This window comes from Cottoperca gobio, chromosome 16 (genome assembly GCF_900634415.1).
Source record: "Cottoperca gobio chromosome 16, fCotGob3.1, whole genome shotgun sequence".
Lineage (NCBI taxonomy): Eukaryota > Metazoa > Chordata > Actinopteri > Perciformes > Bovichtidae > Cottoperca > Cottoperca gobio.
The window spans coordinates 8,056,371-8,068,837 of record NC_041370.1 but is presented as its reverse complement, the minus strand read 5'-3'; the positions used below and the strand labels follow the sequence as shown (position 1 = coordinate 8,068,837).

Genomic DNA, 12,467 nt, shown 5'->3' with positions numbered 1-12,467 from the left:
TCAAGTTGAGAAAACCTTCCAGCTTGCTATTGTTTGCAGAGATTGTGTCGCTCTCCAGCCTCTAAACATTTCCTTCTTTCCTACCTCATTTAAAAGTTCTTTCTCCATTTTGACAGTTCAGGGTTTTGTTGACAATAGCAACAGAGATTAGCTTGTCTAATATTTTGGTATAATCCAGTTTGACCTGCTATGGAGGTAAAGTTTGTGAGACAACATGGGAAATAACTGCCATCTTACATTTTTTTGTTTGCTGACCACAAACACAGATTTAGCATTAGGACATCCCACCCAAATTCACTATTTGTAGTATATAGAGGTTCAACTACTGTTTTTATATTTATAAATCAAACATCAACACTGAGTGCTACCGAACTGACCTAAATATATGACAATAAAAATGAAATGAACACCCTTTTCCAAAAACATTATTCATCTGTTCTTTGTTTGATGATTATATTGTGTCAGAATATATGTATTTTACTATATTTACAATGCAATAACTCAATATTAGACTTTGCAATTTAACATTGAATGCAGCAGAGATGTGGCTATCCACCTTTAGTGCAGAAAAATAGATCCTTCCCACTTTTTAAGGCTCATAAGTATGTATTAGTGTAAATCATTGCCATGATGTAGTATTTTAAGAGTTCAATATATAAATAAATACATAAATATATAATATATATTTTTTGTATTATAGTGCTTGTCTAAGAATGAAGTCATGTCTTTCTGATTTGTGATATTAATTCATAATAGGAAGTAAGCATTAGTTAAAAGAAGATAAAGACTTGATACATAGCCTGCCTATAGTTTGATTTTACATTTTTTTTAGAACCTCATTATTTAAACAAACTGATATAAGTTATAGGACTGACTGGAGGTCAAATAGTTCACCTTACATTTTGTTTGACAACATCACTGCATTTAAAATACTGAGTTAAATACAAACTATTTATTGGGCAAAAGTAAAAAATAAATAAATAAATAAACATTTCTAGTGTGTGTGTGCGTGCGCGTGAGCATCTGTGTGTTTCTCTGTAATAAATGCAGGACCGCCTCACTCTAATCAAGCCGATTAAAAATTCCTGCGCGCACAGCCGGAAATCGCACTACTGTTCCTCCTCGCTGTGTGTGTGCGTGTGTGAGAGAGTGAGTGTGTAGTTTCTCTACTTGTCCACTTTTCCCACTTTTATTTGTCTCATTTATGACTTTCTGGCCTGAGATAGGGAGGAATAATCAGATTTTATTAAAATGATTATAGGGGGATTATTTCTTCCTCTCACACTCTCCACCGCACACACTCTCTCGCTCTCTCTCTCTCACACACACACACACACACACACACCCCTCCTATCTTCTATTTTTTTTCCATTTTTTTTTTTTTTTACCCCCTCTACCACGCCATTTGAAATGAGGAGGAGAAAGGGAAAGCACAAGCAGCGGCAGCACCAGCAGAGAGGAGAGGAGAGGGGGGAGTGATGAGTCAATACAACTAATAATTTAATGGGGACAGAGAGGGAGAGACGGAGTGAGAGGGGGAGAGACAGAGAGGGAGATAGAAAGAAAGAGGAGCTCCGTCCGGACGCCAATCCCCAACCAACAGGACACCTCCTACTATTACTATCGCAGGCAGCTCTCGTATGCATCCACAGCAAGCCTTATTTATCCTCGACATCGGAAAGTATATCGCACTTTTTGACCCCCCTTTCCTTGTTTTATTTTTGCGAACCTGTTTCGACTGTCCGCATATCGTCTCCACATCGCCTCCAGCGCGAGACCAAGATTCCACTGTCGGTTATAATTATTTTTCTCAGTCAGCCGTTAGTAAAATCTAGCTAAGCCGACGTTGAGCTATTTTTTGTGTACGTTTAGTCCCTCTCTTCGTGAACATACACACAGAGAGGATTTATTGGGTTTCGGCGGCGGTTAGTATCATTACAACTGTGTCCGAGGTGCTTTGGTTTCTACTGGCGGCTGCTAACTGTACTGTTCGGCTGCCTGCCGCCGATGTAGCGGTTTGGATCTTGTGGTGCGAACTAAAGCAGAAGTCGCCGTCACTTGTAAGCGATGGACGCGGCCAACCGCTCACGTTGTGCTAAATGTCGCCGGTTGTAATGGGTTCTGTTGCCGTTGTTCTCCTCCAGTTGGACGGAATTAGCTAATGGACAACATAGACACACACACACTCACACACACATAACCGCTTACCAATGTTCGCCTATCACGGTCCATCTCGACCTCGTCGTCTCTCACACAGACCCGGGTTGTTGTTTTTTTCGCACCGCCTGTCAGTCCTCCGCGAAGAAGAGCAGGAGAAAGCGTCTTTTTTAACACTGATTTTTTTTAGAAGCGTTTGCTGTCATGCACACGTAGAGAGAGAGAGAGAGAGAGAGAGAGAGAGAGAGAGAGAGATAAAGAGATAAAGAGAGAGAGAGAGAGAGAGAGAGAGAGAGAGAGAGAACAAGACCGGGAAGCAGGAGTTTTTCTTGCTGTCTTTTTTTTTTCTTTTCTACCCTGGCCAAACTTGAAGAAGACGTGTTTTCCAGGCGGTGTTATATGCTTCCCAGTGCTGAAGTGCTGCGTTTCAGGTTGGTTTAGAAGATTTTTCACTCCACTTGCCCTCCTCCCTTAACTCCCCCTTCAGGGGTAATGGTCCATTTTATCTCCTGTTTTTTTGTGTTTTAAGGTCATTTAAAAATCCTGACCTGGATCCGGACTGTATCCGGGTCTGGATTCCTTTGGCCCCTTATTTGTGGTGAATTAGTTGCCTCATTGCATGGTATGAATGGAGGAGTTCATGATCTTTTGCGTGGGGGTGGATGATTTTGCCCTTTTCACTCTTTGACAACAGCATTCCAGTTCATATTCATCGGCACATTGCGTTAACCTGCATGCAATCACCCTTAATTACTTTTCCATTGCAGTTTTATTCATTAACGCGTCTTAAATTATGATTAATCAAGTCTTAAAGTTTACTCCGGGGAGTTTAAATAATGTGTGAATTCTCAGCTTCAGCCTCAATCAATAGCTTTGTGTCTGTGCACTAAAGCACCTGTGGTTAAACCTGGCATAGAGGCTCCATCTTTCCTTCCACTCTATATCTCCCTTGTTGTCTTTTCTTTAACTTTTGATGATTGTCGCCATGAGTCGGCAACTGACCGTTCTGAAGTTTCCAGAAGCTGCCTTCCCCCCCCCCCATCCCAAAGTTGTAAACTTTAACCTATAAAGTGATGTACCTGTTTGTGTGTGTGTGTGTGTCTGTCACTGCAACATGATGTTGCGGCCTTTCGCCCCCCTTCCCCTCCGAGCTGCGTCATGATTGTGAAGCCACACGAAGTGACTCAGAAACCGAATTATGTTAGTTTCCCCTCTCTGCGTGCGCCGCAGCAGAACCTTGTTCCTTGAACTGCACTGTATTCATTCAAGTGGAATCTCCCAGCAAATTAATGTGTTTGCACTAAAACCGGGGCTTGTTTGCCCCCTCTCACATGGGAATCTCTAGTGGGACAATCATACATAATACATGCGTTGAAAAATGGGAACATTACAGCAGCACAAAAACGTCACCGTGGCCCGAGTCGCCATAACTGAAGCGAATTGGCAGTTATTGCTGTAATGGGTCTGTTCTTAGAGCTTTCAATTACTTAAAGCACTTTTTTTTTGCTCTATAAAAACGTCTCATCACATCTTCACGTCGGTGACATCAACACAAAATATTTTGTGCTCAATGCTCCCCTCGCATCGCATTTCAGTGCTTCTTTATTGCCACACACATATCTCCGCTGACAGCTGAATCTTTCTGTGTGTCTCTCCCCAGGTGATAGTGAGCAGAGGTGCTGAGAATGATGGACCATCTCAGCGAGGCGTGTTTGGGCAAGGAGAACGCTGACCTGATCAACAGCATGGCAGAGGCCAAGGCCCCGCCGGCCAAGCTGCCCCGGCTGGAGCAGAACGGCAGCCCCCTGGGCCGGGCCAGACTGGGCAGCACCGGGGCCAAACTAGCCGGAGTCCCGTACAAACCCACCGGCCACCTGCTGAAGACCTGCCACAAGAGAGGTAAGAGGGAGAGAGTGTGTGTGTGTGTGTGTGTGTGTGTGTGTGGAGAGGGTCTGTACGAGCACTGAATCGATTCATTCATTAATTGTTTAGTCAATCAAAAGAAAATTAATCAATTTTATTTTATTTGATATTTGTCATTCAGTAAGAAAAAAAAAATGGCAACTATTTTCTGCTTTCAGATTTTCAAATGTGAAGACTTAATGATTATCTCCCTTTCATATTAATGTACGTTTTGGGACTGTTTATTGGACAAAACAGTGAATTTGAAGACCTTGTCTTGGATTCTGCGAAATTTGCGAGGGGCACCTCTTACTGTTTCTGAAACGATCATACAATCTACTACTAAATACCAAATATTTACTTCTCATATGTGAAGATTTGCTGAATTTCTTTGTGTTATCTGACAGAAAACCTATTATTATTAACTATTCGTGGGAGAAAACTAACTATTTGAATATTTTGCTTTTGGCTATTTTCTTCCATTTTTATAAGCTATTAATAGATTGATCGATAAAGAAAATAATAATTAGTTGCAGCCTTAATTTCTTCCATTTTATACATTAAACGATTAATTACATTTGAAATAATTGACAAATAATCAACAAAGGAATTATTTGTTAGTCCATATGAAACAAATATAGTTGAACTAACTTGGTGTGTGCATCTGTGCATGAGTAAGAGAAGAATAAACCATGTAAATAATGGAAAGCTATTTAAATGCAGTTTAAATAGTCCCCTTCCCACACACACACCACCTTCCACCCACCACCACCCCCTGCATGCGCTCCAAAACTCTTAAACCTTTTTACAATGTGTCTTTAGTCATCTCAGCACACACACACACACACACACACACACACTGCACACACTCCCACTTATTTGTCCAGACAATAGCTAATAGAAAAGCACTGTGAGAGTTATTCCTGTGTCGTGCTGCATAGCGCTGTGTCACCGCTCCTCTCTCCAACCGCAGCCCTCCTGCTCCGACATTTGTTTATTGAGGGAAAGTTTCAGTCCTTTAAGAGCCATTCTTGTTTAAAGGGAGCCTTTACTTTGAGATTATGACATAGCTTTTTAATATAACTCGCTTCGTCTCGAGAAAAACACGGCGGGCAAAGCTATCCAAAAATATAAACCTTTTTATGATTATGTGTTTGTTTTTTTGTGGGCTGGAAATGAGTTTAAAACCTGCAGGTTCGGAGTTGTAATAGCACTTGGCAGCTAAGGACTAGTGTGTTTGTTTGTTTGGCTGCTTTGGTTTTCTTTGGGCAAGAGGGACTCAGGAACTCCTGGAATGTGGCTGTGTGAGTGTCCTCGGATGGGCCGTTTCTCTTATTTGCTCCTTTATTCTACGCGTCGCACTCCAGCTGAGAGAGCTTAATTTTTCACCTTCATCATCTCTGCTTCTATTGGCCTCCTACGACGTTCGTTCCTTCCAAGCCTCCTCATCGCTCGCCCCTCTTCTCCCCTACCCTCCTCTCGTCTTTTTGCTGAGTTTCTTCCCGGGCAAAGGGTGAAGCAGCCGAGGGAGGCGGGCAGTCCGCTCGCGGAGGCTTCGCAGAGGCCCCACAGTGGGCATTGTGTCCGAGCCCGAAACAATATTTACCGCAGCCCTCTCTGGGCTCCCTGGAAACAAAGCCAGTATTGATCCCCCAAATGAACCTACACAGCAGTCTTTATTGTTAGATCTTTATCTATTAAAATCAGGGGAGGAGAAAAGCAGCTCTTTCAGCACATTCCCTGGCATCTGTTGGCTTATTGATTGTTTTGCCAGAGCTGTGTGCATCTTCTGGAATGCCCGGGATTGGAAAATATTATAATGTGAATCATTTTAATCGGCAAGGACAATACATGTACTGATTTACAGAAATGCGTTCAGGTGAGAGTGGAGACGTACTGAGAAAGTAGGGCAACAGGCCACCTCATAAACCGTGCAGGATTCATGTAGTACAGTAAGCTGTAGATTCTCTTCATCAACACTTTGACAGAATTTCTATTTCCTGCTCTCGTTGTCATTCAAGCCGAGACTTCATAAGACCAAGTTGTCCCCCATGCCCTTACACTACCTTAAATTTCAGGGATGTTATTTTAGAAAAAAAAACATATTGGCTGATATTTGCACATGGGGTCCCTTGAACATTGTCAGTCTTTGGACAAGGACTGCTCATTCCACCTAACAGCAGAGCCACTGTTGAAGTATTGCATCATGGGAAGATGATTTTGGGTTGGCACGCAGAAGGAAAGGCTAATATGATCCCAGAACCTTTTATAGTGAATAAACATTTAATTGAGCAAAAAGGAAACGCACGAGTTGAAGGATTTTTGCGGCTGCCGTTAACATTGAGCTAAAGGTGATAATTATGTATTTATTATTTGCTTATTAAAATCACACAAACATAGTGTAACATCTCTGTACTCTACTGAAGGAATCCTCCAACTGGTGATAAAAAAAATGGGATTACAGATGGAAAAAAACATTTTAGGAAAACTTGGAACGCTGAATTTACATGACAGAAGAGAGCATTACTAAATAAAAAAGATGGGTAAAACACATTCAGGCTCTGGAATTGGGGCGGTTATGGTGCACCCGAGGAGTGTTTGATTCCCCATGTTGATGTGAGAGTCTGGCATTGAGACAAGGAGGTGAGGGTTAAGATTGAAATTGTCTTATAAAAGAAGAAAAATGTCTTTTTATGGTCCAAATTCATCCTTTAGTTAATTTCTGTGAGGAACTTCCACTCAGCAGAAATCTAATCACTCACTCATAATCCCTTGACACTCAACCTCGGTGTAACTTAATCGTCAGCGCTAAATATTAATCTTGTTCCTCTGCAAACATGCAGGAAACTGAATGTCAAAGTTTGCATGTGAAGAAATGTGAACCCCTTCTCTAGTTCTCACTTTTAGTCTCTGTGTCTCGACGTCTTCAGGCAACATGCTGCCTGTTTTCTGTGTGGTGGAGCACTACGAGAATCCCATGGATTTTGACAGCAAGGAGGAGCACGCCGAGTTCGTCCTGGTGCGTAAGGACATGCTCTTCAACCAGCTCATCGAGATGGCCCTGCTGTCGCTGGGCTACTCTCACAGCTCAGCGGCCCAGGCCAAAGGTAACCTGTCACTCATTGACTCTCATCATCATCTCTAAATGTTCTTCTCTGATCTGCTACTTTTCTTCTTTTCTTCTTCCCCCCCCCCCCCCCTTTGCTTTATCTCTCTAATTCTCATTAGCGTTTTCTCTTTAACGTCTTCTGACATGCTGTTACTCCTGCACACACACTCTTTCTGCCTCACTTACACACACACTCTGTGACCATAATAGCCTACCGCCAGCAGATCTGAAGCCACAGTAACACATCCTGACACTGATCCCAGACAGGAGATGCTCATGTCTCGCAGGGGTCACACACACACACATTTCCACACAGAGTCTAAATGTGCAGGATTACACACTAAAATGTTAACACGCACATTTCACGTATTGTGCATTTCAGTAACACACACACACACACACACACACACACACACTCATACTGTATATATTGACAAACACATACACTCAGTGACTCAGCGGGTGGGAGGGGCAGGTGGAGGAAAGGGTCTGCTAATTGCACTTGAGCTCACGCAGGCCGAGGGTGGCTGTTTCAAGGTGCCTCTTAGCATGCTCTTTTATTATTGCCTGTCCATCACACACACACACACACACACACACACACACACACACACACACACACACACACACACACACACGTCTTAGTCCAACTCTAGCATAAGCTTACTTCCTGCTGTGTGTGCTTTAAGGCAGTCTCAGGAGAAATTCTGACATGGTTGTTGTGATTTCAGTAACACATAAAGTATTAAAAGAGTGTTTATGGCACCAACATGCCTCTGGATTTGCTACACATGGCTTTCCGTATACTGTGCACGTGTTACTGTTTTCGAATGAAGTTATTTCTTTGTAGTCGTGCAGCCGAGTGATCTGATGTACTCTCTTCTTTCTTTCTTTTTTTATGTTTTCCCTTGTGTCTACGTGTGTGTGTGTGTCCACGTTTACCCATGTTCATGTTGCATCATCCAGGTATGATTCAGGTGGGGAAGTGGAACCCCGTTCCCCTGTCATATGTGACAGACGCACCGGATGCTACGGTGGCCGACATGCTGCAGGACGTCTACCACGTGGTCACGCTTAAGATCCAGCTGCACAGGTAAGACACAAACGACACACTTAGAAACCAACACTCGAACGCATACATGTATACCAATCCGAAATGTGTGGAGGTGTTTTTTCACCTGCCTACCGCCCACAGAAGTGCAGTGTCAAAACCTAAAACACACACACACACACACACACACACACACACACACACACACACACACACACACCAGTATTGGTTTGCTTTAATACACATACTGTAGACTCTACAGTGTAGAGGCACAGTTTTACCTATTAGTCTTGCTTCCAACACTCACGAGTAGCATGTCTTGTACGCCCAGAGGCAGGTGCCAATCTGCCGATGCCCTCCTCATGTTTGATACTGAGAATAGCTCTATTACTCACACACACACACACACACACACACACACACACACACACACACACACACACACACAGACTGACCTTTCCCAGGAAAATGCGGAAAACAAACATTTGAATAGTGAAAACTTCCTCGCCCAATGGTGCTAAAGAAACCCAGAGATTGGTTTATTTGTCAATTTAACCGTTACGTGATGGGAACACAGATACCATGCTACCAATTTAGCTCGTAGTGTGATGAGTGATCGAGTACATTAATCTCTTGTAGCAGCTCTACATTTAAATGGTAAATTATGTTAACAAATGTCCAGATAACAAAAGCGTTTTTTTTGCATTGGAGATCGGTAAAATGATATATCATGGTAACAGTTTTTGCACCGAGCACTACTGAAACTCTTTTCATAAAAATAATCCGATGAATGTAGAGGGCAACTGGAGACTGCACACGGCTAAAAATGACCCTGCAGCAGATGAATACATGGTTGTTCACCTGAAATAGTTCCATAAATAAACCTGGCTGCGCCGGCTATTTTTAAATGAATATATATATATATATATATATATATATATAGTATTTCTTCTGGATCTACATTGCATATAATAATCAACACTCTTACTCTGAGTGCTGCTAGCTGTCTTGTGCATTACTCACCATATTGTTTGCTAAATGCTACTCTGTAGGAGTGAAGCTTTTTTTATACACACAGCGAGAGCATGCGAGCATTTTTAGACGTGGACGCAAACAGGCTCGTATGTGCTCATAGGCACAAAGACGCTACACACAAACAGCCGAGTGGCACCGGTGTGGAGGCTTGTGCCAGCTGCTGTTCCGACTCTTTTTCTACCTCGCTCTGCCTCTTCCTTCTCTCTCCCTTCTCCTTCTGTGTCTTCCCCCCCCCCACCACCACCACCACCGCCATCGCCACCACCCACCTTCACCAGTGAAGCACTCACTCACACACACTGACTGATGTGAACACGTCCACCAGCCAGAATACAGAAGGTTGCGTTTATTTCTGGCATGCTAGCCTTGAATGCATGGATAGCTGTCTTTCTCCACTACCCCCTTTTCCGCCTCTCCCTCCTTCCCTCCTCTCGTTCACTTCCTTCTCCCCAGAGGCTGTTCTAGCTGCTGGAGCAGTTTAAGGTGTTCTGGAAAATCCATTGTTTGTGTGTGTGTGTGTGTGTGTGTGAGTGTGTGTTTTTCTTACAAGCAGATGTTAGCCTCGACCGTCGCACGCATCCTTTTCTATTCCACTCTCCTGTTATCTCCTCGCTCGTAACGTTACCAACAAACCAACTGACAGATTTATGGACACACACACACGCACACGCACATATAACATCTCGTGCACTTGTACACTCATCACCCCTCGCTCAATGTCTCGTCTCGCTCACTTGTCAAGTGTAAAGGAAGGTTTAAGGAAAAGTAATTCGGCGATACGTGCAATGCGAAACACGGCGAACATATGTTTTGTACACGTGAAGTGTTTATCCAGAGCGAACTGGGCGCTCAGTGCAGTTTCTCCACACTCCCACCACCTTTTTGTAAAATATATTTCTCATTTTCAAAACCCAGAAATCCCAGTGTTTCTCAGGTAGAGCTGAATCCCCCGCGGCACACGACTCCAGCAGCAGCGAACGTCAAAGCCAATCTCTACGTGATACATAAATCTATTTTGATTTTGCTGCATATTGTTGTCAGTATTGTTATTGTTTTGTATTTGTTTTCCTCCTTTACTCTCCCTGCCCCACCATCCCTTCAACATCACATCGCACCCCCCCCCCCCCCCACCCGACCCCACCCGCCCCGACTGCCGCAGAAATCTAGCCAGTAACACCTTAAATTGTTTCGCCGAGCACAACGAGCCAGGAAGGTAGAAGTAACACGAAATAATAGTCGCCACATGCAGCTGATGTATAATTCATGCATCAATCCAGCAGATGTGTTGTATAAAGTAATTAACTAATCAGAACAATCAGGAGAGAGAGCAGGGGAGAGGGAGAATATGAAAGAGGGAGAGAGTAAGGCAGGCAAAGAGAGAGGGAGAGAGAGACAGAGCAATCTCCAGATGCATCTGCTTGATGCGCCAAATGAAATCTGTCTGTCTTAGAGGGGCGCTTGCAGCAGGAAAAAAAGAGCGGGAGCCCGTGTGTTCAGCTCTCTTTCTCTCTGGTTTCCTCTCTCTGTCTCTACCGCTCTGTCTATCTGATTGTTCCAGTGATTTAGCCGTTTCATCAATATATATTTTAAAGACTGTTTTTAAACCTCTGTTTTTGGAAGAGTCATTTGTTCCCAAATTGCCCGTTCTTAACGAAACACTTGAGCGTTGCTGAAACAATTGGGTTGAAAATGTATCGACAATAGATAATCTATTCGCCGTTTGCTGCTTCTCCTTTGATTTATATCATTATACATCGAATATCTTTTAGGGTTTTAACTGTTGGTTGGACAAAAAAAACAAACAATTTCAAGACGTCATAACTTGATCTTAAAACGATTAATTTCTATAGGAGAAATATTCAACATATTATTAATAGATTAATGAAAATAATCGAACGTATGTAACTCGTTTCCATTTTCAGTCCACGTTAGGGTCAGGCTGTTAGGTCAGGTTGAGTCAAAAGGTTTCTTTTTGAAGTGCAATGCTGTTGGACGAGGAAGTGTTTCAGTCTGGTGTAAAGGATGCTGCGGGATAACTTCCCCAAGTTGCCTCTCACGCACATGCTTCTGTAGTTTAAGTCAAATATATTACCAATGTTATTACCCATTTACTCCATATATATATATATATATATATATGCATCTATCTATCAGGGGAATGTCCAACCCTTACAATCAGATTAAATCATTCTGATATTGTGTTTCTGAATTTGTGGCTTGTGTATTTTATAATTTCATTCAAGATAACATCAAGGCTGCTGGCTTTCCTTTCTATCTTTTGTCTCTTCTCCATCTGAATTATTTCTCATGCTCTCTCCTCACCCCTCTCTCTCTCCCCCCCCCCCCTCCCTCCTCTCCCTCTACGTCCCTATCTACCCCTTCCTCCCCTACCTTCCCTCTTACCTCTCCCTATATTCTCTACCCTGTCCCCCTCCACCCCTGCATGTCTCCTCTCTCTCTCCACAGTTGTCCTAAGCTGGAGGACCTGCCGCCTGAGCAATGGAGCCACTCTACAGTAAGAAACGCCCTCAAGGAGTTACTCAAAGACATGAATCAGAGCTCTCTGGCTAAAGAATGTCCCTTATCACAGGTGCTGAAGCCCAGTCCGCTTATTTAAAAAAGATTCTAAAATAAAAAGATTAACGCCCAACCCCAACCCCCCCCCCTTGCTACCATACTGCACAACAAAACAAACACCTCTATCTCCATCACCACTGTCTTTTATCCTTTACTTATCAAATGCCCTGAGTTTGATCAAGTGGGAAAGAGAATCGGCATAGAAAATCCAAATCAATGCCTATTGTCATTTGTTTGCCGCATGATTTTTTTTTGTTACGCCCCAGACACACACACTTGTATGCAACGGCAGCCAAAAAGCAGAGGTGTTGTTGAACGTATGGTTTTTGTTAGATAAACATTGGCCCTAACCCAGAACGATCTGGATTGTTTTTGTGTTCTTGTTATCGTTTAGTTAATTCTCAACATTTCAGGCTGGATATACTGTCCGTACGTTCACATGTCAGGTGTTATATTCTGTGTTTCTCTGTTGGCCGGGAGCTTGGATGGAAAGCACTAGCTCAGATATTGTATTAACAGGCAGTGTAGTCAGTATATCATAGAGGCAGCTCTGGAGTGAATGGAATGAAACGGCAGTATATCTCTCACAAGGGCCAATAATGTGTGTGTGTCTGAGTGTGTGTGTGTGTGTGTGTG

General features: G+C 43.0%; 1 protein-coding gene across 1 annotated transcript in view; it reads left to right on the top strand.

Moving 5' to 3' along the window:
• The first annotated feature begins 2,417 nt into the window (after nucleotides 1–2,417).
• Nucleotides 2,418–12,467, top strand: part of satb1b (SATB homeobox 1b) — a 28,584-nt gene continuing 18,534 nt past the window's right edge. Inside the window, exons 1-5 of the mRNA XM_029451124.1 lie at nucleotides 2,418–2,588; nucleotides 3,818–4,056; nucleotides 6,990–7,166; nucleotides 8,135–8,261; nucleotides 11,721–11,857. Of these exons, the coding sequence (XP_029306984.1) occupies nucleotides 3,843–4,056; nucleotides 6,990–7,166; nucleotides 8,135–8,261; nucleotides 11,721–11,857 (655 nt within the window). The 5' untranslated portion in view covers nucleotides 2,418–2,588; nucleotides 3,818–3,842. The remainder of the gene's footprint in view (nucleotides 2,589–3,817; nucleotides 4,057–6,989; nucleotides 7,167–8,134; nucleotides 8,262–11,720; nucleotides 11,858–12,467) is intronic.